This window comes from Coregonus clupeaformis, chromosome 1 (assembly GCF_020615455.1).
Source record: "Coregonus clupeaformis isolate EN_2021a chromosome 1, ASM2061545v1, whole genome shotgun sequence".
In the NCBI taxonomy this organism is placed as follows: Eukaryota; Metazoa; Chordata; class Actinopteri; order Salmoniformes; family Salmonidae; genus Coregonus; species Coregonus clupeaformis.
Genome location: NC_059192.1, coordinates 45758764 through 45785867, shown reverse-complemented (window position 1 = coordinate 45785867; position 27104 = coordinate 45758764). Strand labels below are relative to the sequence as shown.

The following is a 27104-nucleotide window of genomic DNA, read 5'->3' as shown; positions in this document are numbered from 1 at the left end:
GAAAAAGCTAGCCTTTGCTTTCCTAACGGATTGTGTATATTGGTTCCTGACTTCCCTGAAAAGTTGCATACCGCGGGGGCTGTTTGATGCTAATTCAGTACGCCACAGGATGTTTTTGTGCTGGTCAAGGGCAGTCAAGTTGTCAAACTAACAGGGAGCGGAGCTGAAAAGTCCAAAAAGTGAATTAAAGGTTAATGGGATTCTAACTGAAGACTCCAATTTCATATCCACAACCTTTAACAATTGTTTTGTTGACTCTGTCAGGGAACTGGCTCAAAGACATTTAACCAAGACCACAGTTCTCACTCCCATGGATAATAATAAACCAATATTCAGAATTCCTGAAATCTCAGCATCAGCAGTGGACAGTATTATTAGCGTCTTCAGGAGCTCTAGAACAAAATATGTATTTGGTCTAGACACTGTATTCCTGAAGAGACACAAATATTCTCTGATTGCCCCTATTGTACATCTAATTAATCTGCCCATCAGATATGGATTCTTCCCCAATGCTTGGAAATCTGGTGTAGTGATACCTGTTTTAAAATCTGGTGACCCAACACTGGTGGAAAGTTACCGACCTATAAGTATTCTTCCAGTGTTATCAAAAGTAGCTGAAAGATGGGTGGCTGATCATCTGACTGATCACCTCAATCAGGGCAACTCCATACATCAAATGCAATTTGGATTCAGAACTAACCATTCTACCGAAACAGCCAATTGCTATTTTCTGGAGTGCATTGGGGTTCCACAAGGGTCAATATTGGGCCCCCCTTCTGTTTATATCTATATAAATGATCTCTCACTTGCTTGCCCACAAGTTAACATGCAGATGTATGCAGACGATACAGTCCTGTATGTACACTCAAACAATAGACAAGCTGTTGACAAGTCAACTAAAGCTATGGTACACGTTCTAAATGGACTGATTCTTGCCTGCATTTAAATATCGACAAGACTGTTTGTATATACAGTGCCTTGCAAAAGTATTCACCCCCTTTGGCGTTTTTCCTATTTTGTTGCATTACAACCTGTAATTTAAATGGATTTTTATTTGGATTTCATGTAATGGACATACACAAAATAGTCCAAATTGGTGAAGTGAAATGAAAAGAATAACTTGTTTAAAAAAATTCTAAAAAATAAATTACGGAAAAGGGGTGCGTGCATATGTATTCACCCCTTTTGCTATGAAGCCCCTAAATAAGATCTGGTGCAACCAATTACCTTCAGAAGTCACATAATTAGTTAAATGAAGTCCACCTGTGTGCAATCTAGGTGTCACATGATCTGTCACATGATCTCAGTATATATACACCTGTTCTGAAAGACCACAGAGTCTGCAACACACTAAGCAAGGGGCACCACCAAGCAAGCGGCACCATGAAGACCAAGGAGCTCTCCAAACAGGTCAGGGACAAAGTTGTGGAGAAGTACAGATCAGGGTTGGGTTATAAAAACATATCAGAAACTTTGAACATCCCACGGAGCACCATTAAATCCATTATTAAAAAATTGAAAGAATATGGCACCACAACAAACCTGCCAAGAGAGGGCCACCCACCAAAACTCACGGACCAGGCAAGGAGGGCATTAATCAGAGAGGCAACAAAGAGTCCAAAGATAACCCTGAAGGAGCTGCAAAGCTCCACAGCGGAGATTGGAGTATCTGTCCATAGGACCACTTTAAGCCGTACACTCCACAGAGCTGGGCTTTACGGAAGAGTGGCCAGAAAAAAAGCCATTGCTTAAACTCCTTAGAGCTTTGAGTAGGCCGGCCTATGCTTAATGAGGAGATTCTCACCAGCAAATACAAAATAACGATTGTGGGCTTGTCAGGAGTTGTGATGGGAGCATCCACTTAAGTAATCACAAAGCATTTGTTAGTTGTTGCTAGCGCAATCATTTCCTCCATTATCTAGCCCAATCCAACACCACATCCCTCTGACTCCAAATACCCTGTCCCTGTCAGGGTATTTGGAATTTCTCTGCAATTCTAATGGAGTATAAATTCTTAATTGGACCTGAAAATGTGACAGATAGAGCCCATGAATGACAAGGCAAAGATAATAGTCTACAGACAGAGACAGTGCCAAGCGCACGGCACAAAATACAAAATAGAGCCTGTCACTCAAAAACGCCGGCAAAGATTTCATACAGCCTATTGGCATGAATAAATACATATCAAAAACCCAAAATGATTCATCATGTCCCAAACCAGGAAATGTTATTCAAGGAAGGAACTGGTTTTCATAGAATAGTATCCTGTACTGTGTATCAAAAGAATACATCAGAAACACGTTGAGTTTTCAAAATAGCAAAAACCCATGTACAGTAAGTCATAGGTGTCAGTTATTTACCATTCTCTGCATTCCTAACTTAATTATGTTAGAGAGATTTTTTATTTGAATATCAACTTCATCGGCACATAGAACTATTGGAGCGTGTGACCAAAAACAAGAAAGGAATCCAGTCTGTTTAGATGCACACGGCGGCCTCAGGTTTTATAGTCAAAACAATTTAAAGATGACCAGCTCTTCAAATACCTGTTTTATGGACCAATTAATATTTTAAACCCTAAAATTGAGCTTTGTGCTGCCACATTTACAGTTGAAGTCAGAAGTTTACATACACTTAGGTTGGAGTCATTAAAACTTGTTTTTCAACCACTCCACACATTTCTTGTTAACAAAACTAAATTTTGGAAAGTTGGTTAGGACATCTACGTTGTGCATGACACAAGTACTTTTTCCAACAATTGTTTACAGACAGATTATTTCACTTATAATTCACTGTATCACAATTCCAGTGGGTCAGAAGTTTACATACACTAAGTTGACTGTGCCTTTACATACACTAAGTTGACAGCTTGGAAAATTCCAGAAAATGATGTCATGCTTTAGAAGCTTCTAATAGGCTAATTGACATAATTTGAGTCAATTGGAGGTGTATCTGTGGATGTATTTCAAGACCTACATTCAAACTCAGTGCCTCTTTGTTTGACATCATGGGAAAATCAAAAGAAATCAGCCAAGACCACCCAAGCCATAAGACTCCTGAACAGCTAATCATGGCTACCCGGACTATTTGCACCGAAGAACACCGTCCCAACCGTGAAGCACGGGGGTGGCAGCATCATGATGTGGGGGTGCTTTGCTGCAGGAGGGACTGGTGCACTTCACAAAATAGTTGGCATCATGAGGAAGGACAATTATGTGGATATATCGAAGCAACATCTCAAAACATCAGTCAGGAAGTTAAAGCTTGGTCGCAAATGGGTCTTCCAAATGGACAATGACCCCAAGCATACTTCAAATGTTGTGGCAAAATGGCTTAAGGACAACAAAGTCAAGGTATTATATTATTCTGACATTTTACATTCTTAAAATAAAGTGGTGATCCTAACTGACCTAAGACAGATAATTTTTACTTGGATTAAATGTCAGGAATTGTGAAAAACTGAGTTTAAATGTATTTGGCTAAGGTGTATGTAAACTTCCGACTTCAACTGTATGAGGTTGGTCAGAGAAGGAGAGAGAGAGGAAAAGAAGACAGACGGCTCCATATGGATAACATGGGAAAACGAAGCAGAAACCATTTCTGCCCTTATCTAACACATTTTTACATTTTAGTCATTTAGCAGACGCTCTTATCCAGAGCGACTTACAGTTAGTGAGTGCATACATTTTTTTTAACACCTTACCACTACCACACATATAATCTGATATGAAATCATAACAATCCCTTGAATTACATTTATGTAGCTGGGTCGTGGGAGCCAGGCAACACATGTGGCCTGACAAGCAGCCAATTTCTTCTGCTAAGGTGCTTAGGCTAACTGTCTGTGGGCCCAGTTTTAAAGCAGGTGATTGCACAGATGAGGCAGTACTATTAGTTGTTCTAAATTGTTTTATGATATAAAATGACATAGAATGACTAATATGGGTCTCAGCCTGTACCCGGCTACCCATCCCATTCCTTAGCCTCCTGAATTCATTTCTCCAAGCCCCCTCTGGTTCATTACCATGTTAGCAGCTACTAACACATTCACTTATTAAATACTTATTAGCTGAAGTATCACTTTTTAAAAAAATGCTCTTTCATGTTGCGCTTGGCTTCAGTCTGCCAGGCTATCCTCATAATATATAGTGGATCTCCAAGGTTGGCCCAGGAGCTTTACCTTTTAAAGAACCCCTATCCCCTTGGTTCCGCTATAGTTAGCTGCCCTATCAATTGTTGTCACAGCCCAGAACTCCAGGGAGCCCTCGGTGTAGTGAAGGAGGAAAAAAAAGGTTGGCTATTAAATGTAGTGGAGTCAGGAAGCAAATTATTTTCTTGTTCTAGGTCAGCTGAGTGCCAAGTGTACCAAGCAGTAGCTGTTTTAGGACAGATGGGGATAAATATACAATGTGAACAGCATCCGGCACCTGTCTTAAAGGGTAAGTAGCATAAACATAACCACATGTAAGATATGGATTTGCATTAGTATACGCATCAAAAGTCCCAATGCAAAGTTACAACTCACATTTATATTTTTCAAATTATTACATAAAACCGATGAGCCAGTTGCTATCAACACCTACCTTACAGCTACATTAAAGTAAACCAACATTTTTGAAATACATAACACCATCTAACCAGTTATCAAAGAATGTTAGCTATATGCAGTTATGTTAGCCAGAAAATGTTAGGTATTTAGCCAAGTTGCTATTAGCCTAGCCAGCCTAGCCAACCACCACGGTTATGGTCGGCAAGCTAGAGCCCAACTACTGGAGACCTGCTAGAACACAACACAACTAAAACATAACCGTAGATCAAAAGCAAAGAGTGAGCAGAGACTTACAGATTGATGCCTGGGCCCATCCGACGGTAAAACTTTTAAAAGAGTGCAGGCTGAGTTAGCTACCAAAGCGAGGGTGAGGCGGTGTGCTTCACCAGCCCGAGGGAGAGTCAGGGAAATCCAATAACTATATAGTGAATACAAAATTGATAGATTCCAGATGTCTGTCAGCTAGCGCACTAGCACTAAGCCAAGGTGGAAAAAGTTACAGAACTCCTGTAGCCTACTTCACAGAGAACATGCCGAAAAGTTGACAAAACAAAAAGGAGAACAGACGAGGTACTACACAATTAGAGTAAGCAGGTATGATTTTCTCTTTCGTTTTGAGCCCACGACAAGAAGGCACCAGAGCCTGCCGTGCTAACGGGTTCCCACTTGACAACACAGCCACAAAGCCTGTGAAGAGATTGAGGTGGCTAACGTTAGCCAGCTTGAGCTAGCTACCGAGCTAGCATACGGACTCGGTAGCACAGAGTAAATCCGCCATATGACGTTGAGAAATAGTGCATTGTGGGTAGTTTAGAAGATATATGGAAATAATTAATAAATATTGAATAAACTAAAAACAAAACTATGTTTGTACTAATAGTTAACCAGATCGTGACTACAACTACGTTACTAAGTCTTTGACCACACTATGTTGTTACATTGGGGAGTAAAAACTCATGCTTCTTACTCTTTAAGACGGTGGTCACTTTCGGAGTCAAAAAGCGAGCTGAGACCTAACGCAAGGATTTTGTTTGAAACATGGCTTAAAAAATGTTAGCCTATGCAACAGTTATGTAGGAATGCAGTTCGTGCAGTAGGCTTAATACATTATCACAGCATATTGGCAATGCTTGGCCTGCCAATATTGTTCTTCTCAGACCATATAAACAATATAATAACCGCGATCGATAAAAGACAGTACTGTGCAGCCGTCTTCATCGAGCTGGCCAAGGCTTTTGACTCTGTCAATCACTGCATTCTTATTGGCAGACTAAATAGCCTTGGTTTCTCAAATGACTGCCTCGCCTGGTTCACCAACTACTTCTCAGATAGAGTTCAATGTTTCAAATCGGAGGGCCTGTAGTCCCGTGTAGCTCAGTTGGTAGAGCATGGCGCTTGCAACACCAGGGTTGTGGGTTTGATTCCCACAGGGGGCCTGTATAAAAATAAAAAAATTAATGTATGCACTCACTAACTGTAAGTCACTCTGGATAAGAGCGTCTGCTAAATGACTAAAATGTAAAAATGTTGTCTGGACCTCTGGCAGTCTCTATGGGGGTGCCACAGGGTTCAATTCTCGGGCCGACTCTATTCTCTGTGTATATCAATGATGTCGCTCTTGCTGCTGATGACTCTCAGATCCACCTCTACGCAGACAACACCATTGTGTATACATCTGGCCCTTCATTGGACACTGTGTTAACAAACCTCCAAACGAGCTTCAATGCCATACAACACTCCTTCCGTGGCCTCCAACTGCTCTTAAACGCTAGTAAAACTAAATACATGCTCTTCAATCGAACGCTGCTTGCACCCGCCCGCCCGACTAGAATCACTACTCTCGGCGGGTCTGACTTAGAATATGTGGACAACTACAAATACCTAGGTGTCTGGTTAGACCGTAAACTCACCTTCCAGACTCACATTAAGCATCTCCAATCCAAAGTTAAATCTAGAATCGGCTTCCTATTTCGCAACAAAGCCTCCTTCACTCATGCTGCCAAACATGCCATCATAAAACTGACTATCCTACCGATCCCTGACTTCGGCAATGTCATTTACAAAATAGCTTCCAACACTCTACTCAACAAATTGGATGTAGTCTATCACAGTGCCATCCGTTTTGTCACCAAAGCCCCATATACTACCCACCATTGTGACCTGTACGCTCTCGTTGGCTGGCCCTCACTAAATATTAGTCGCCAAACCCACTGGCTCTAGGTCATCTATAAATCACTTCTAGGCAAATCCCCGCCTTATCTTAGATCATTGGTCACCATAGCAACACCCACCCGTAGTATGCGCTCCAGCAGGTATATCTCACTGGTCATCCCCAAAGCCAACACCTCCTTTGGCCACCATTCCTTCCAGTTCTCTGCTGCAAATGACTGGAACGAACTGCAAAAATCTCTGAAGCTGGAGACACTTATCTCCCTCACTAACTTTAAGCATCAGTTGTCAGAGCAGCTTACCGATCACTGCACCTGTACACAGCCTATCTGTAATTAGCCCACCCAACTACCTCATCCCCATATTGTTATTTACATCGTTTTTTATTTTGCTCATTTGCACCCCAGTATCTCTATTTTCACATCATCCTCTGCAAATCTATCACTCCAGTGTTAATAATAAATTGTAATTATTTTGCACTATGGCCTATTTATTGCCTTATCTCCATAACTTACTACATTTGCACACACTGTATATAGATTTTCTATTGTGTTATTGACTGTATGTTTAGTTTATTCCATATGTAACTCTGTGTTGTTGTTGTTTTTATCGCACTGCTTTGCTTTATCTTGGCCAGGTCGCAGTTGTAAATGAGAACTTGTTCTCAACTGGCTTACCTGGTTAAATAAAGGTGAAATAAAATATTATAAAAAAAATTATAAATATTATATTTAAAAACTAGAGCTTTGATAACAAAATATATCAGTTGTATTACTTGTGAGGCACAGCTGAGCATAAATTGAAATAATTTGCAAATAATTAGCTTTTTTATTTTACTGGACTGCATCTATTTTACTGTACCTGCATCTGATGGTCAGTCTCAGAGGAAGGAGGGAGAGAGCAGCAGAGGGTCCACCTCTCACGGTCCCTGCTCTTTCTTTCTGAAGGTGAGACTGACCAGAGAGAGGGGACACATCATCCACCTGATGGCGAAACTCGAGTCGCCTCATGCACAAATTCATGTTGTTCCTATGACCAGAGAAAGTGAAATATGCCACGATATTAAAATATACACGATGAGCTGCTAATAATAAAAATGTAGGCCTACACTTGGCTACTCATTCTTTGCAGCTGCAGTGCCGGCTGTAGCGTGAGTGGAAGTAGGGAGAAGCGTGTTTTATGTTTAGTAAAAGTGTTAAATAAAAACAGTGTTGACAGTGGTGAATAAAAACAAACATGAAACAGCAGCTCTTTGCAGTATTCTTTGACAGTCTCTCTCTGGTCATGGTTTTAAAAGTTATGAAATCTAAGGAAGGCTAGTATCAAACTTTGCTGTTTGGTCGCAGAAACTGTAGGCACAATGATTTGAGCTATCCGATTGGCCAACGCAGTAGGCGCAGTTGATTTAGCTCTCCTGGTCCGCTGGGTAGGTGAAATTTGTCCCTTTAGACAAATGAAATGGTTAAAAATGCGAACACCTGCGCACAGGGTTTCTGAATCAAGTGCACCTACAGCTAACAGCGCATGATGAATAAATAAAAAAAGGCTTTATCGTTGGCATTTCTACAGAAATATTTGGTGATTGACTAGGAATGCCTTGAAGATTGACCAGTCGATTGCGATCGACCGGTTGATGACCACTGCTTTAAGAGATGACAGGGAAGAACTTCCTCATAGACACTAAACTGACTGTTAAACTATGTGTTCCTGTTTCTTGGGAAATACAAGTGCTCACATACTGTATATCAACATCTCATATTGGGGTTTCAGGCTGGGTGTTGCGTGAGCTGGAAAGGTTTGGTTTTGTCAGTATATTAGTGTGCCGCATGTCATACTGTATGCAAACAGACTACAGTGATTGAAAAAGAGAGTGATGTAAGCATAGAATAACATACACCAAGACACACACACAAACAAACAATAGGATGTAACATGGGCTCTAGCTGTCTGTTTTGTGGAGAGGCATTGATGAGCAAGGCTGTATGTTTTCAGGCTCTGATGAACTTGTCAGCCGCAGAGAGAAGATAAAGAAATAATCCCCTTTATTTAATGAATTCCCCTCGCCGCTGTCTTCCCTTATATCGCTAGTGACAGGCAGGAGGAAAGTGTTTACAGAGCTTGGGGGCCATTTTCAGAGCTCCATGACGCACTATTAAGGCTGCCATTGTCATTAATAACAAAACAGCCTCCATTTGACTGTTTGAGCTTGGCCTCAGAGCGAGATAGTAGAGCTTAAAAGGAAAGTTTGTTTTCTCAGGAACTGTCACCCTCCTAGTGCTGGGGAAACATGAAAGAGCTTTCCCATCTTACTAGTTCCTTCACACCATCCTGTGGATATATGGAGGTACCCACAACAGCCTGCCAGCAGTCAATAAATTAAAGCCTACTTGTCGTCTCACACAACTGTGGCTGTGTGACACGAAAACTCTGGGATATATGGAATTAGTTGAATAAAATATCATATGACTAATCGCTAGTCATTCAAACAGTTCCTTACAATACTGTAATAGTAGGTTTCTAACAGTGAGAGAGGAAAAGCCCAGGTGAGAACAGAGAAATGGGCAGTAATCGAATACAGAGCTGCAAGCTAGGTTGGATACGGGGGCCCCACAGGGGTGTGTGCTCAGCCCCCTCCTGTCGACACATCAGTGGTAGGCCTGATTACCAACAACGACACGACAACCTACAGGGAGAAGGTGAGAACCCTGGAGGAATGTTGCCAGAAAAATAACCTGGGGCAGGGCCGGAGTGGAGAGGGTCAAAAGCTTAAAGTTCCTTGTCGTGAACATCAATGCGGACCTGAAATGGTCCCACCACAACGACACCTCGGTGAAGAAGGCACAACAGCACCTCTTCAACCTCAGGTGGCTGAATAAATTTGGCATGGCCCCTAAGACCCTCACAAACACCATGGAGAGCATTCTGTCTGTCTGCATCACCACCTGGTACGGCAACTGCACCCCCCCCAACCGCAAGGCTCTCTAGAGGGTGGTGCGGTCAGCCGAACGCATCAACAGGTGGACACTGCCTGCCCTCCAGGATTTTACAGCACTCGGTGTCAAAGGAAGGCTGCCAAAAAGATCATTAAGGACCTCAGCCACCCGAGCCATGGTCTGTTCACTCTGCTACCATCTAGCAGACAGAGACGGTACAGGCGCATCAGGCCATCAGACTGTTGAACAGCCATCACTAGCCAGTTACCTGCCCAGTACTCAGCCCTGCACTAAAGCCCATTCTGGTGGGAAGCTGCTATAGACCATTAAGTAACAGTCAGTATCTGGATAACGTGTGAATTGCTTGATAATGTATGTGATATCAATAGAGAGGTATACTTCCTGGGTGATTTAAATATTGACTGGCTTTCATCAGGCTGCCCACTCAAGAGAAAGCTTCAAACTGTAACCAGTGCCTGCAACCTGGTTCAGGTTATCGGTCAACCTACCAGGGTAGTTACAAACAGTACAGAAAATTAAATCATCAACGCATCATGTATTGATCATATCTTTACTAATGCTGCAGAGATTTGTTTGAAATCAGTATCCAAATCCATTGGATGTAGTGATCACAATATAGTAACAATTTCTAGGAAAACCAAAGTTCCAAAGGCTGGGCCTAATATTGTGTAAGAGGTCATACAATACGTTTTGTAGTGATTCCTATGTTGTTGATGTAAAGAATATATGTTGGTCTGTGGTGTGTAATGAGGAGCAAACAGACACTGCAATTGACACATTTATGAAATTGCTTATTACAGTTACTAATAAGCATGCACCCATTAAGAAAATGACTGTAAAAACTGTTAAATCCCTGTGGATTGGTGAGGAATTGAAAAATGGTATGGTTGAGAGGGATGAGGCAAAAGGAATGGCAAATAAGTCTGGCTGCACAACCGATTGGCAAACGTATTGCAAATTGAGAAATCATGTGACTAAACTGAATAAAAAGAAGAAGAAACTACACTATGAAACAAAGATAAATGACAAAGAATTATAGTAAAAAGATTTGGAGCACCTTAAATTACATTTTGGGAAAAAAGGCAAACTCAGCTCCATCATTCATTGAATCAGATGGCTCATTCAACACAAAACCAATTGATATTGCCAACCTCTTTAATGATTTTTTCGTTGGCAAGATTAACAAACTTAGGCATGACATGCCAGCAACAATTGCTGACACTACACATCCAAGTATATCTGACCAAATTATGAAAGACAAACGTTGTAATTTTGAATTCCGTAAAGTGAGAGTGTGGAAGAGGTGAAACAATTATTGTTGTCTATCAACAATGACAAGCCACCAGGGTCTGACAACTTGGATGGAAAATTACTGAGGATAATAGCGGACAATATTGCCACTCATATTTGCCATATTTTCAATTTAAGCCTACTAGAATGTGTGTGCCCCCAGGCTTGGAGGGAAGCAAAAGTCATTCCGCTACCTAAGAATAGTAAAGCCCCCTTTACTGGCTCAAATAGCCGACCAATTAGCCTGTTACCAACCCTTAGTAAACCTTTGGAAAAAATTGTTTTTGACCAGATACAATGCTACTTTACAGTAAACAAATTGACAACAAACTTTCAGCATGCTTATAGAGAAGGGCATTCAACAAGCATAGCACTTGCACAAATGACTGATGATTGGCTGAGAGAAATTGATGATAAAAAGATTGTGGGGGCTGTTTTGTTAGACTTCAGTGCGGCTTCTGACATTATCCATCATATTCTGCTGCTGGAAAAACTTATGTCTTTACTCCACCTGCTATATTGTGGATACAGAGTTACCTGTTTAACAGAACACAGAGTGTTCTTTAATGGAAGGCTCTCCAACATAATCAGGAATTCCCCAGTGGAGCTGTCTAGGCCCATTACTATTATATATATTTTTTTGTCATTTAGCAGACACTCTTATCCAGAGCGACTTATAGGAGCAATTAGGTTTAAGTGCCTTGCTCAAGGGCACATCAGCAGACTTTTCCCCTAGTTGGCTCAGGGATTAGAACCAGCAACCTTTCGGTTTCAGGCACAACGCTCTTAACCACTAAGCTACCTGCCGCCCTGGTTTTTCAATCTTTACTAATGACATGCCACTGGCTTTGAGTAAAGCAAGAGTGTCTATGTATACGGATGACTCAACACTATACACGTCAGCTACTACAGCGACTGAAATGACTGCAACATTTAACAAAGAGTTGCAGTTAGATTCAGAGTGGGTGGCAAGGAATAAGTTAGTCCTAAATATTTCAAAAACTAAAAGTATTGTATTTGGAACAAATCATTCACTAAACTCCAAACTTCAATTAAATCTTGTAATAAATAATGTGGAGATTGAGTGAGTTGAGGTGACTAAACTGCTTGGAGTAACCCTGGATTGTAAACAGTCATGGTCAAAACATATTGATACAACAGTATCAGAAGAGAAGTCTGTCCATAATAAAGCGTTGCTCTACCTTCTTAAAAGCACTATCAACAAGTCAGGTCCTACAGGCTCTAGTTTTATCGCACCTGGACTACTGTTCAGTCATGTGGTCAGGTGCCACAAAGAGGGACTTAGGAAAATTGCAACTGGCTCAAAACAGGGCAGCACGGCTGGCCCTTGGATGTACAAAGAGTGCAAACATCAATAATATGCATGTCAATCTCTCCTGGCTCAAAGTGGAGGAGAGAATGACTTCATCACTGCTTATGTTTGTGAGAGGTGTTGACACGTTGAAAGCACCGAGCTGTCTGTTTGAACGACTGGCACACAGCTCAGACACCCATGCATACCCCACAAGACATGCCACCAGAGGTCTCTTCACAGTCCAGAACAGACTATGGGAGGCGCACAGTACTACAAAGAGCCATGACTACATGGAACTCTATTCCACATCAGGTAACTGATGCAAGCAGTAGAATCAGATTTTAAAAAACTGATAAAAATACATCTTATGGAACAGCAGGGACTGTGAAGCAACACAAACATAGACACAGACACATAGTCCCCTGTAGCTCAGTTGGTAGAGCATGGCACTTGCAATGCCAGGGTTGTGGGTTTGTTTCCCACGGGGGGCCAGTATGAAAATGTATGCACTCATTAACTTTAAGTCGCTCTGGATAAGAGCCTCTACTAAAATGTACAAATGTAATGCATACACACACATGATAATATACGGTTTATGTACACATGGATATTGTGTTGTAGATATGTGGTAGTGGAGTAGGGGCCTGAGGGCACACACTTAGTGTGCGGTGAAATCTGTTATGAATGTATTGTAATGTTTTTTTAAATGTGCCTTAATTTTGCTGGATCCATAATAAATACAAATACAAATACAAATGTACAGTGCATTCGGAAAGTATTCAGACCCCTTGACCTTTTCCACATTTTGTTACGTTACAGCCTTATTCTAAAATGGATTAAATTAATTGTTTTCCTCATCAATCTACACACAATCCCCCATAATGACAAAGAGAAAACAGGTTTTTAGAAATGTTTGCAAATGTATTAAAAATAAAAATAAAGTATTCAGACCCTTTGCTATGAGACTCGAAATTGAGCTCAGGTGCATCCTGTTTCCATTGATCACCCTTGAGATGTTTCTACAACTTGATTGGAGTCAACCTGTGGTAAATTTAATTGATTGGACATGATTTGAAAAGACACACACCTCTATATAAGGTCCCACAGTGGACAGTGCATGTCAGAGCAAAAAAACAAGCCATGAGGTTGAAGGAATTGTCCTTGGAGCTCGGAGACATCATTCTTAAATGGAAGAAGTTTGGAACTACCAAGACTCTTCATAGAGCTGGCCACCCGGCCAAATTGAGCAATCGGGGGAGAAGGGCCTTGGTCAGGGAGGTGGTACCAAGAACCCGATGGTCACTCTGACAGAGCTCCAGAGTTCCTCTGTGAAGATGGGAGAACCTTCCAGAAGGAAAACCATCTCTGCAGCACTCCACCAATCAGGCCTTTATGGTAGAGTAGCCAGACGGAAGACACTCCTCAGTAAAAGACACGACAGCCCGCTTGGAGTTTGCCAAAAGAGAAGATTCTGTGGTTTGATGAAACCAAGATTGAACTCTTTGGCCTGAATGACAAGCGTCACATCTGGAGGAAACCTGGCACCATCTCTGAATGTCCTTGAGTGGGCAAGCCAGAGCCCGGACTTGAACCCGATCGAACATCTCTGGAGAGATGCTGTGCAGCGATGCTCCCCATCCAACCTGACAGAGCTTGAGAGGATCTGCAGAGAAGAACGGGAGAAACTCCCCAAATACAGGAGTGCCAAGCTTGTAGCGTCATACCCAAGAAGACTTGAGGCCATAATCGCTGCCAAAGGTGCTTCAACAAAGTACTGTATAAAGGGTCTGAATACTTATGTTCATGTAATATTCTTTATTTTTAAATATCATTATTTCTTTTTTTCTAAAAACCTGTCTTTGCTTTGTTGTTATGGGGTATTGTGTGTAGATTGATGAGGGGGGACGATTTAATCAATTTTAGAATAAGGCTGTAATGTAACAAAATGTGGAAAAGGTCAAGGGGTCTGAATACTTTACGAATGAACTGTATACACAGTCATTGAACGCGGATCACCTCATATTCCATTTATATACTGTTGTTTACTCACTGTGTATGTACAGTGACTTCAGAAAGTATTCACACCCCTTTTTCCACCTTTTGTTGTATTACAGCCTGAATTTAAAATGTATTAAATAAAAAATTTTGTCACAAGTATTCACACCCCTGAGTCAATACTTTGTAGAATCACCTTTGACAGCGATTACAGCTGTGAGTGTTCCTGTGTACAGTGGCTTGCGAAAGTATTCACCCCCCTTGGCATTTTTCCTTTTTGTTGCCTTATAACTAAGCAAAAATATGTCTTATTGTGAAACAAACAAGAAATAAAACAAAAAAACTGAAAACTTGGGCGTGCATAACTATTCACCCCCCCAAAGTCAATACGTTGTAGAGCCACCTTTTGCAGCAATTACAGCTGCAAGTCTCCTGGGGTATGTCTCTATAAGCTTGGCACATCTAGCCACTGGGATTTTTGCCCATTCTTCAAGGCAAAACTGCTCCAGCTCCTTCAAGTTGGATGGGTTCCGCTTGTGTACAGCAATCTTTAAGTCATACCACAGATTCTCAATTGGATTGAGGTTTGGGCTTTGACTAGGCCATTCCAAGACATTTAAATGTTTCCCCTTAAACCACTCAAGTGTTGCTGTAGCAGTATGCTTAGGGTCATTGTCCTGCTGGAAGGTGAACCGCCGTCCCAGTCTCAAATCTCTGGAAGACTGAAACAGGTTTCCCTCAAGAATTTCCCTGTTTTTAGCACCATCCATCATTCCTTCAATTCTGACCAGTTTCCCAGTCCCTGCCGATGAAAAACATCCCGCATGATGCTGCCACCACCATGCTTCACTGTGGGGATGGTGTTCTCTGGGTGATGAGAGGTGTTGGGTTTGCGCCAGACATAGCGTTTTCCTTGATGGCAAAAAAGCTCAATTTTAGTCTCAATTTTAGTCTCTAAACGATATTATAACCGCAATCGATAATAGACAGTACTGTGCAGCCGTTTTCATTGACCTGGCCAAGGCTTTCGACTCTGTCATCCACCGCATTCTTATTGGCAGACTAAATAGCCTTGGTTTCTCAAATGACTGCCTCGCCTGGTTCACCAACTACTTCTCTGATAGAGTTCAATGTGTCAAATCGGAGGGCCTGTTGTCTGGACCTATGGCAGTCTCTATGGGGGTGCCACAGGGTTCAATTCTTGGGCCGACTCTTTTCTCTGTGTATATCAATGACGTCGCTCTTGCTGCTGGTGACTCTCAGATCCACCTCTACGCAGACGACACCATTTTGTATACATCTGGCCTTTCATTGGATACTGTGTTAACAAACCTCCAAACGAGCTTCAATGCCATACAACACTCCTTCAGTAGCCTCCAACTGCTCTTATACACTAGTAAAACTAAATGCATGCTCTTCAACCGAACGCTGCTTGCACCCGCCCACCCGACTAGAATCACTACTCTACGTGGGTCTGACCTAGAGTATGTGGACAACTACAAATACCTAGGTGTCTGGTTAGACTGTAAACTCTCCTTCCAGACTCACATTAAGAATCTCCAATCCAAAGTTAAATCTAGAATCGGTTTCCTATTTCGCAACAAAGCCTCCTTCACTCATGCTGCCAAACATGCCCTCATAAAACTGACTATCCTACCGATCCTTGACTTCGGCAATGTCATTTACAAAATAGCCTCCAACACTCTACTCAGCAAATTGGATGTAGTCTATCACAGTGCCATCCGTTTTGTCTCCAAAGCCCCATATACTACCCACCACTGTGACCTGTACGCTCTTGTTGGCTGGTCCTCACTACATATTCGTCGCCAAACCCACTGGCTCCAGGCCATCTATAAATCACTGCTAGGCAAATCCCCGCCTTATCTTAGCTCATTGGTCACCATAGCAACACCCACCCGTAGTATGCGCTCCAGCAGGTATATCTCACTGGTCATCCCCAAAGCCAACACCTCCTTTGGCCGCCATTCCTTCCAGTTCTCTGCTGCCAATGACTGGAACAAATTGCAAAAATCTCTGAAGCTGGAGACACTTATCTCCCCTCACTAACTTTAAGCATCAGTTGTCAGAGCACCTTACCGATCACTGCACCTGTACACAGCCCATCTGAAATTAGCCCGCCCAACTACCTCATCCCTATATTGTTATTTATTTTGCTCATTTGTACCCCAGTATCTCTATTTGCACATCATCTCTTGCACATCTATCATTCCAGTGTTAATACTAATTGTAATTATTTTGCACTATAGCCTATTTATTGCCTTACCTCCATAACTTGCTACATTTGCACACACTGTATATATACTTATTTCTGTTGTATTTTTGACTTTGTTTTGTTTTACCCCATATGTAACTCTGTGTTGTTGTTTTTATCGCACTGCTTTGCTTTATCTTGGCCAGGTCGCAGTTGTAAATGAGAACTTGTTCTCAACTGGCTTACCTGGTTAAATAAAGGTGAAATAAATAAATAAAATAAAAAAATGTTTGGGGAGTCTCCCACATGGCTTTTGGCGAACACCAAATGTGTTTGCTTATTTTTTTCTTTAAGCAATGGCTTTTTTCTGTACACTCTTCCGTAAAGCCCAGCTCTGTGGAGTGTACGGCTTAAAGTGGTCCTTATTGTCCTGCTGAATGGTGAATTCATCTCCCAGTGTCTGGTGGAAAGCAGACTGAACCAGGTTTTCCTCTAGGATTTTGCCTGTGGTTAGCTCCATTACATTTCTTTTTTATCCTTAAAAACACCCTGTCCTTAACGATTACAAGCATACCCATAACATGATGCAGCCACCACTATGCTTGAAAATATGGAGAGTGGTACTCAGTAATGTGTTGTATTGGATTTGCCCCAAACATAACACTTTGTAATCAGGACAAAACGTTAATTGCTTTGCCACATTTTTTGCAGTTTTACTTTAGTGCCTTGTTGCAAACAGGATGCATATTTTGGAATATTTTTATTCTGCACAACCTTCCATCTTTTCACTCTGTCAATTAGATTAGTATTGTGGAGTAATTATAATGTTGATCCATCCTCAGTTTTCAACTCTGTAACTGTTTTAAAGTCACCATTGGCTCCATGGTGAAATCCCTGAGCAGTTTCCTTCCTCTCTGGCAACCGAGTTAGGAAGGACACCTTTATCTTTGTAGTGACTGGGTGTATTGACACACCATCCAATGTGTAATTATTAACTTCACCATGTTCAAAGGGATATTTAATGTCTGCTTTGTTTTATTTTTACCCATCTACCAATAGGTGCCCTTCTTTGTGAGGCATTGGAAAACCTCCTTGGTCTTTGTGGTTGAATCTGTGTTTGAAATTCATTGCTCGACTGAGGGACCTTACAGATAATTGTATGTGTGGGGTACAGAGATGAGGTAGTCATTCAAAAATAATGTTATTAAACACTATTATTGCACACTTATTATGTGACTTGTTAAGCACATTTTTACTTCTGAACTTATTTAGGCTTGCCATAACAAAGGGGTTGAATACTTATTGACTCAAGACAGTCAGCTTTTCATTTTTTATTAATTTGTAAAACATTTCTAAAAACACAATTCCACATTGACATTATGGGGTATTGTGTGCAGGCCACTGACACAAAATCTCAATTTAAATTTAAATTCTTTGACATTATGGAGTATTGTAGCGCTCTGTACAGGGAATACGGTGCCATTTCGGATGCAGCCACATCGTGCTGTTCTGCCTTATATAGAACCAATCACAAAGACCTGTCATCAGTGATCACCATGACCTTTCTGGAGACAGGCGATGTGGATACCTACCATACAATCTGACAGAAACGTCAGTAGCACAAAACACTACCTGTCTGTGTGTCCTCTTCTCTCCATGTTATCTCTCTGGTCTGTTATCCCCCTCCTCCGCTCCCTCTGCCTTTCTGTTTCCTCTGTCTGTCACTGCCAGTCCGCCACAGGAGCCATATCATAACGAGTCTAAGACCAGCACTTCGAGAGGGACCTTTACATTGTGAATCCACAAGCTGAGCTCCGCTGTCAACTCGACCTTAACCAAGCTCTGTGACATCGCTGACATCTCTCCCCTGACCTTCCTGTGCCCTGCTCTCCACTGAGAGGCTGAGACTGCTGTCGATATATACCTGCTGGTATTAAGGAGCCGTCTCTGTCTTTTACTGTCATTGTCTCAGGTGGTGGTCCTCACACTGGGCGGTATTATGTGGAGTCTCTTCTCACACACAGAGCCATTGGAAGGGCCTTAATGAGTCCTGTGGCGCCTTGGACCACTCCTGGACTAGAGAGCACAGAGAGCAACAGGGGGAGAGGCAATTATTCTGTGGCCCGTATGTGGGCCATTTCCCCTCGCCATAGGGGACGGCAGACTGCTCGGCCACACAAGGAGGATGATGTCACTCTCCATCGTGACCGGGAGAAATAATCAGACTTTCCTCCTTCTCCAACTCCTCTAATACTACCACCCACCACAGGAAGATGAGAAGGCGGCCACTCCTACAGACAGCAACGGTGTGTGGGTGTGTGTAGGCAGACAGGAGCGGACAGGCACAAGAGCCTGTATCAGCGCCCGAGGAGGACGTCCTTTAGATAGCCAGTGGAGAGGTGGTCTCGGTGGGGTTCCGCAGCTCTAAACAGTTCTCCCACTGAGAGCCTCCTTTCATTCCCCGCAGGCGGGCTCACTGCATTAAAAAAAAAAGGCTCCCCACACATGCCTGGCTCACACAAGTACACACACATACACAGCAGGGACTATTTTGGTATAAAACATGGAAGAAAGGGCTTTTTCGTGCTGCGAAACCCAAACACCACAAAACACACCTCATGAAGGACACACAAACACAGACTGTGTAGGTGTAGGAAGACCATGCTGCTCTGTAACAGCATGCATACCAAGTGCAGCTACATCACACAGCTCCTCATGGTTGAGGCAAGATGACCTCCAAACTGTTCAAACTTTATCTGGAAGTCTGAGTCCGAGTCAGTGAGCTATATGTCTGTCTGTCTGCATAACCATCACCATCACATATCTACAATCAGACCCTGAGCTACAAGGAAGTGTTATCTACAACCTAGCCTGCACGTGCACACACACACAGACACACACACACACACATCTGAAGTGTCAGATGAAAGACGATAAATAACAAAAAGCAGGCAAACACCACAGGTAGAGGAATCATGCTTTATGAGTAAACTACTAAACTGCTAAGTTTAGTACAGAGCAGACCTGGGTTTAAATACATGTGAATACTTTCCAAGTGTATTTCCAAATATATTCCCATATTCAACTACTTGTCTTTTCAAATAAAAAATATCTAAATACTCTAAATGTATGTGAAAGTTATTGAGATATTTGAAATAGTATTTGAACCCAGGTCTGCTACAGAGTACTAACATCTCATCCCCTTGTGGGCTACAAACATTCACTTGAAGGCTAGACACATTTTCCAGACAGTGTGTGTGTGTACTTGTATGTGTGTGTACCCATGTGTGTGTGTGTGCGCATGCACATGCATGCGTGCCTGTGTGTCAGCGTGTGCGTGGTCAGCGTGTGCGTGTGTGAGAGAGACATAACTGTCAGGGCTACTCTCCCTCTGGGTTTTCATATCCAGTGAATGTCTGTATCTCTTGCTGTAATACCCTTTTGGACACTAGTCTATGGCCTGTTGTGTCTAATGGCTCAGCCTTTAAAGCCCTGGCTGGGTGCTGTGGATTTCATACTGCCTCTAACATCATAAGGGAAGTGACAGCAGCTTGAGGGAAAGAAGCAATAAGTAAAATGAACATCAATTCAGATGGTAATGTATTCTGCAGCCGGGGCTGACTTGCTGTATAAAAGATACACTTATTTTGCCCCAAAAAAGATTTTGAAAAGAGCAAAGCGGAAAGATTGCAAAAAGGCTTGCATAGACAGCAAGTATAATGAACAAATATTAGTCATCATGATATTTCAGATTCAAACTGCAGATAAGCTTTTTCCAACCTACGTAGCACAACCATCCTTTTACATTGTTCATTATTATAAAGTGTGGATGGATACACACATTGTTGTGCATGACAACACACGTATATTCTCGACACATCAAATGCAAACTATACTAATCTAAGCCTACTGTACGAGAGTACCAATCCAAACCCATAATGTCACTTGAGATGGGATTTGAAGAGTTGTGGTATTTAGTTTCAAAACAACGCACATGCGCGCACACACACACACACACACACACACACACACACACACACACACACACACACACACACACACACACACACACACACACACACACACACACACACACACACACACACACACACACACACACACACACACACACACACACACACACACACACACACACACTTTCCCTATTGGCATTTCATTACACAAAGATATACATTGAGCAAAACAACGATCTGAGCTATCTTACCTTGTCTGTAATTAGATGTAAGACAGATTCTCAAATCTACTTACATCCCAGCTGACACAAGATTATATTTAAAGAAACAAAATGCAGCCACAGTTAAATTAATTAACCGCTACGGTTAAGATTAATCAGAATTCAAATGTAATTACTTCAGGCCCACTTTACCAGACCGTCTCTGCTTCCTAGTCGAGGATAATGACTGTAAGGGGTAATTAGTGCCACAGAATTACCCAGGGTCCTGAGCGGTGGCAGCCGCCACCTGCCCGCAAAGCTCACACACATATCTGTAGCTGGCTGGTTGGAGGTGCTGTATCTCTCCCAAGCCTTCTAGCGGCGTAGCGGTCACTCCTCTCAGGAACACATGTACGCACAAAGAGCAGATAGAGAGCAGAGTCAGTGCTCCGGCTTCATTACCTTTCCGAAGCTCCCCTTTCCAATGGCCCGGAGAATCTGGAAGTGGTCAAAGGTTACTGTGAAAACAGAGAAAATTAATCTGTCACTGGCACAGAACGGACAGGCAAAAAGGTGGTGATAAGTTGCTTTGTTGGTGTCATACAGCAGTAGCATCAAACATTTTGACAGCAGTTTAAGAACAACTTGGGACAGCAGAGGCACAGTAACAGAGAAAAGGTTATTACAGGTTATTATTACAGAAACATCTACAGACAATCATCTCAATTTCTAAAGTCTGGCTTGAGCCTTTTACGATCTCACAGTATGCTATTGTACTGTAGATACAGTACAACCTTATCCATTACTGTAAAATAATGAGCTTACTGTAACACTGGTAATGTAACTGGGAATGTGGATCATTTGGCAAAGCTCACAAGTGATGAGGGTATCATCTCTATTGCAGATCATCAGTAATAAAAAAGATTAAAGTGTAGATGAAAATCACACATTTGCAATTACAGTGTATCTGACTGGTATGTCATGATGGGTACGGCTCAAGGGGGGCGGAAGGGAGCCTCTGCTGCCCTGTTGGAGTGCGTGTTGTGTGGGTGTCATGTGGGCCTCTGCTAGCGTTGGCTTCACCCTGTGGCGTGTGCCAGGCGGGAGCTCTCTGTTTGTGTGTGTGAAGCCCCGGTGTACCCAGCAGGTAACAGTGGCACAGGAGGGGGACAGCAGACCTCTCTCTGACTCACCCACCCTGCTGAACTTAAAGTTCCTCTGCCTCCAACAGACCACGCACAGATCACAGTGCCAGTCTACAATAAAACAGGGGGGCGAGCATCAAGAAATCCCTTCCCTGGGCAGACGCGTCGTTATTAACTTATGCCCGCTATGCCACCCACCAGATCAGACCTGAGCACACAGGCCGTTACTGAGAAGGCACTGCAGCGGCGCCACACAAAAGGCATCAGGCCTGGTTTGCATGTCTTGCTCTGGAAGACGAGCTAATCCTCCGTGGATTCTTCCCGCTCAACATTTTGTACATAGCTAATCCTTTCATATGGCAGTGCTTTGACAGAACCACAGCAGAGGAAATGGGCAACAGGAACAGTGTAGAAGACGGGGAAAAACACTATGACTGTACTCGTAATGTAACTAGATGATTGAAATGGATAGTTGCACAGAGAAGTCAGACAGGACCAATTCCATATTTCATAATATTTCACGTTGTTGTCACACAGGGCAGCATTTATGCAGCATAAACAACATATTTCTATTCCGGGTCAAATAATGTTGAAGAACAGTTTGGGGCTCTGTAAAGTGGTTGGGCAATATTTGTGTAAATGAAGATGTAGCATAAGCAGTAAACACTATTATGGCAGATTTGATTCAATCCAGCTTCCAGTCTTAGATCATTTACAGGGAAAAACATCCTATCCGCACCAGTGAGTTGAATTTATCAAGCAGAATATGCACTAGGCTACAAGCCTCTGTGTGTGTTGATATTGCCTTTCATGCACTGAGGCTGACAAAATGCTGTGTAAAAATTGTCAGACTCCAGCCACCCAAGTCATAGACTGTTCTCTCTGCTAACTTACAGCAAGCGGTAACGAAGCACCAAGTCTGGAACCAACAAAACCCTGAACAGCTTTTACCCCCAAGCCATACGACTGCTAAATAGTTAGTTAAATAGTTAACCAATAGCTACCTGGAATATCCACATTGACCCCTTTTGCACTAACTCTTGACTCATCACATAAGCTGCTGCTACTGTTTATTATCTATCCTGTTGCCTATTCACTTTATCCCTACCTATATGTACTTATCTACCTCAATTACCTCTTACCCCTGCACATCGGCTCGGTACTGGTACCCCGTGTATATAGCCAAGTTATTGTTACTCATTGTGTATTTATTTATTGTGTTATTATTTTTCTATTATAATCATTTTTCTGGTACTGTTAAATATCTGATTCAACAATGTCTGCAGAAAGAATGGGGTGTCTGCAATGACATTACAAATAAAAACATATATATTTTGGTTATTGAACTACAGTAAGTGAAGTGGATTTACATCCGGTAACAGAACTGCGGTAACAGAATTTCATCATGGGTTCCTGAACTCTGCATAATTCATAATTGTGGTTATGAATGTCATTCTCTTCATGGTGATGTATCCTAAATAGCTACATAAAAGGTATAACTATGCAATATCCTCTTTTGCATATTTGGGTATTATTCTACACACTGGCTATTATTTTAATGAGCCCCCAAACAAGACCAAATTTGGTTGGTCCGGACTGGACCAAATCTGAACCAATAATAGACATCTACAGTACAGTAGAGTGTGCAAAGCTGTCATCAAGGCAAAGGGTGGCTATTTGATGAATATCAAATATCAAATATATTTAGATTTGTTTAACACTTTTTTGGTTACTACATGATTCCATATGTGTTATTTCATAGTTTTGATGTTTTCACTATTATTCTACGATGTAGAAAATAGTTTAAAAAATGAGTAGCTGTGTCCAAACTTTTGACTGGTACTGTATATTTTGAGATCTGGCTGCGGACCCCCTTGGACCCCACTTTGAGAACCCCTGAAGTATAGTTCAGTACAGTACAGTAGACTATCGTACAGTAGAGTTCAGTACAGTAGAGTAGAGTAGAGTTCAGTATAGTAAAGTAAAGTAGACTATAGTACAATAGAGTTCAGTACAGTTTTTTCATATTTTTTTTTCACCTTTATTTAACCAGGTAAACCAGTTGAGAACAAGTTCTCATTTACAACTGCGACCTGGCCAAGATAAAGCAAAGCAGTGCGATAAAAACAACAACACAGAGTTACATATGGGGTAAAACAAAACAAAGTCAAAAATACAACAGAAATACATATAATATACAGTGTGTGCAAATTTAGCAAGTTATGGAGGTAAGGCAATAAAATAGGCTATAGTGCAAAATAATTACAATTAGTATTAACACTGGAATGATAGATGTGCAAGAGATGATGTGCAAATAGAGATACTGGGGTACAAATGAGCAAAATAAATAACAATATAGGGATGAGGTAGTTGGGCGGGCTAATTTCAGATGGGCTGTGTACAGGTGCAGTGATCGGTAAGGTGCTCTGACAACTGATGCTTAAAGTTAGTGAGGGAGATAAGTGTCTCCAGCTTCAGAGATTTTTGCAATTTGTTCCAGTCATTGGCAGCAGAGAACTGGAAGGAATTGCGGCCAAAGGAGGTGTTGGCTTTGGGGATGACCAGTGAGATATACCCGCTGGAGCGCAGACTACGGGTGGGTGTTGCTATGGTGACCAATGAGCTAAGATAAGGCGGGGATTTGCCTAGCAGTGATTTATAGATGGCCTGGAGCCAGTGGGTTTGGCGACGAATATGTAGTGAGGACCAGCCAACAAGAGCGTACAGGTCACAGTGGTGGGTATTATATGGGGCTTTGGAGACAAAACTGATGGCACTGTGATAGACTACATCCAATTTGCTGAGTAGAGTGTTGGAGGCTATTTTGTAAATGACATCGCCGAAGTCAAGGATCGGTAGGATAGTCAGTTTTACGAGGGCATGTTTGGCAGCATGAGTGAAGGAGGCTTTGTTGCGAAATAGGAAACCGATTCTAGATTTAACTTTGGATTGGAGATTCTTAATGTGAGTCTGGAAGGAGAGTTTACAGTCTAACCAGACACCTAGATATTTGTAGTTGTCCACATACTCTAGGTCAGACCCGTCGAGAGTAGTGATTCTAGTCGGGTGGGCGGGTGCAAGCAGCGTTCGGTTGAAGAGCATGCATTTAGTTTTACTAGTGTTTAAGAGCAGTTGGAGGCTACTGAAGGAGTGTTGTATGGAATTGAAGCTCGTTTGGAGGTTTGTTAACACAGTGTCCAATGAAGGGCCAGATGTATACAAAATGGTGTCGTCTGCGTAGAGGTGGATCTGAGAGTCACCAGCAGCAAGAGCGACGTCATTGATATACACAGAGAAAAGAGTCGGCCCAAGAATTGAACCCTGTGGCACCCCCATAGAGACTGCCATAGGTCCAGACAACAGGCCCTCCGATTTGACACATTGAACTCTATCTGAGAAGTAGTTGGTGAACCAGGCGAGGCAGTCATTTGAGAAACCAAGGCTATTTAGTCTGCCAATAAGAATGCGGTGGTTGACAGAGTCGAAAGCCTTGGCCAGGTCAATGAAAACGGCTGCACAGTACCGTCTATTATCGATCGCGGTTATAATATCGTTTAGGACCTTGAGCGTGGCTGAAGTGCACCCATGACCAGCTCGGAAACCGGATTGCATAGCGGAGAAGGTACGGTGGGATTCGAAATGGTCGGTGATCTGTTTGTTGACTTGGCTTTCAAAAAACTTTTGAAGGGCAGGATGGATATGGGTCTGTAACAGTTTGGATCTAGAGTGTCACCCCCTTTGAAGAGGGGGGATGACCGCGGCAGCTTTCCAATCTCTGGGGATCTCAGACGTTACGAAAGAGAGGTTGAACAGGCTAGTAATAGGGGTTGCGACAATTTCGCGGCTAGTTTTAGAAAGAAAGGGTCCAGATTGTCTAGCCCAGATGATTTGTAGGGGTCCAGATTTTGCAGCTCTTTTAGAACATCAGCTGTCTGGATTTGTGTGAAGGAGAAGCGGGGGGGGCATGGGCAAGTTGCAGCGGAGGGTGCAGAGCTGGTGGCCGGGGTAGTGGTAGCCAGGTGGAAAGCATGGCCAGCCGTAGCAAAATGCTTGTTGAAATTCTCGATTATTGTAGATTTATCGGTGGTGATAGTGTTTCCTAGCCTCAGTGCAGTGGGCAGCTGGGAGGAAGTGCTCTTATTTTCCATGGACTTTACAGTGTCCCAAAACTTTTTGGAGTTAGTGCTACAGGATGCAAATTTCTGTTTGAAAAAGTTAGCCTTTGCTTTCCTAACTGCTTGTGTATATTGGTTCCTAACTTCCCTGAAAAGTTGCATATCGCGGGGGCTATTTGATGCTAATGCAGTACGCCACAGGATGTTTTTGTGCTGGTCAAGGGCAGTCAAGTCTGAGGAGAACCAGGGGCTATATCTGTTCTTAGTTCTGTATTTTTGAATGGGGCATGTCTATTTAAGATTGAGAGGAAATTACTTTTAAAGAACAACCAGGCATCCTCTACTGACGGAATGAGATCTATATCCATCCAGGATACCTGGGCCAGGTCAATTAGGAAGGCCTGCTCGCTGAAGTGTTTTTGGGAGCGTTTGACAGTGATGAGGGGTGGTCGTTTGACCGCGGACCCGATACGGACGCAGGCAATAAGGCAGTGATCGCTGAGATCCTGGTTGAAGACAGCGGAGGTGTATTTAGAGGGTAAGTTAGTCAGGATGATATCTATGAGGGTATCCATGTTTACGGATTTAGGGTTGTACCTGGTAGGTTCGTTGATAATTTGTGTGAGATTGAGGGCATCTAGTTTAGATTGTAGGATGGCCGGGGTGTTAAGCATATCCCAATTTAGGTCACCAAGCAGTACGAACTCTGAGGATAGATGGGGGGCAATCAATTCACATATGGTGTCCAGGGCACAGCTGGGGGCTGAGGGGGGTCTGTAGCAAGCGGCAACAGTGAGAGATTTATTTCTGGAAAGGTGGATTTTTAGAAGAAGAAGCTCAAACTGTTTGGGCACAGACCTGGATAGTATGATGGAGCTCTGCAGGCTATCTCTACAGTAGATTGCAACTCCACCCCCTTTGGCAGTTCTATCTAGACGGAAAATGTTATAGTTGGGGATGGAAATTTCAGAATTTTTGGTGGCCTTCCTAAGCCAGGATTCAGACACTGCTAGAACATCAGGGTTGGCGGAGTGTGCTAACGCAGTGAATAACTCAAACTTAGGAAGGAGGCTTCTGATATTTATGTGCAGAAAACCAATACTTTTACGGTTACAGAAGTCAACAAATGATAGCTCCTGGGGAGTAGGAGTGATACTGGGGGCTGCAGGGCCTGGGTTAGCCTCTA

General features: G+C 42.5%; 1 protein-coding gene across 1 annotated transcript in view; it reads right to left on the bottom strand.

The window, feature by feature from the left end:
- The window catches only part of LOC121569288 (serine/threonine-protein kinase 32C-like), a 121991-nt gene that overhangs the window by 52056 nt on the left and 42831 nt on the right, over window positions 1–27104 (bottom strand). Inside the window, exon 2 of the mRNA XM_041880112.2 lies at window positions 21121–21176. Coding sequence (XP_041736046.2) covers window positions 21121–21176 — 56 coding nt within the window. The remainder of the gene's footprint in view (window positions 1–21120; window positions 21177–27104) is intronic.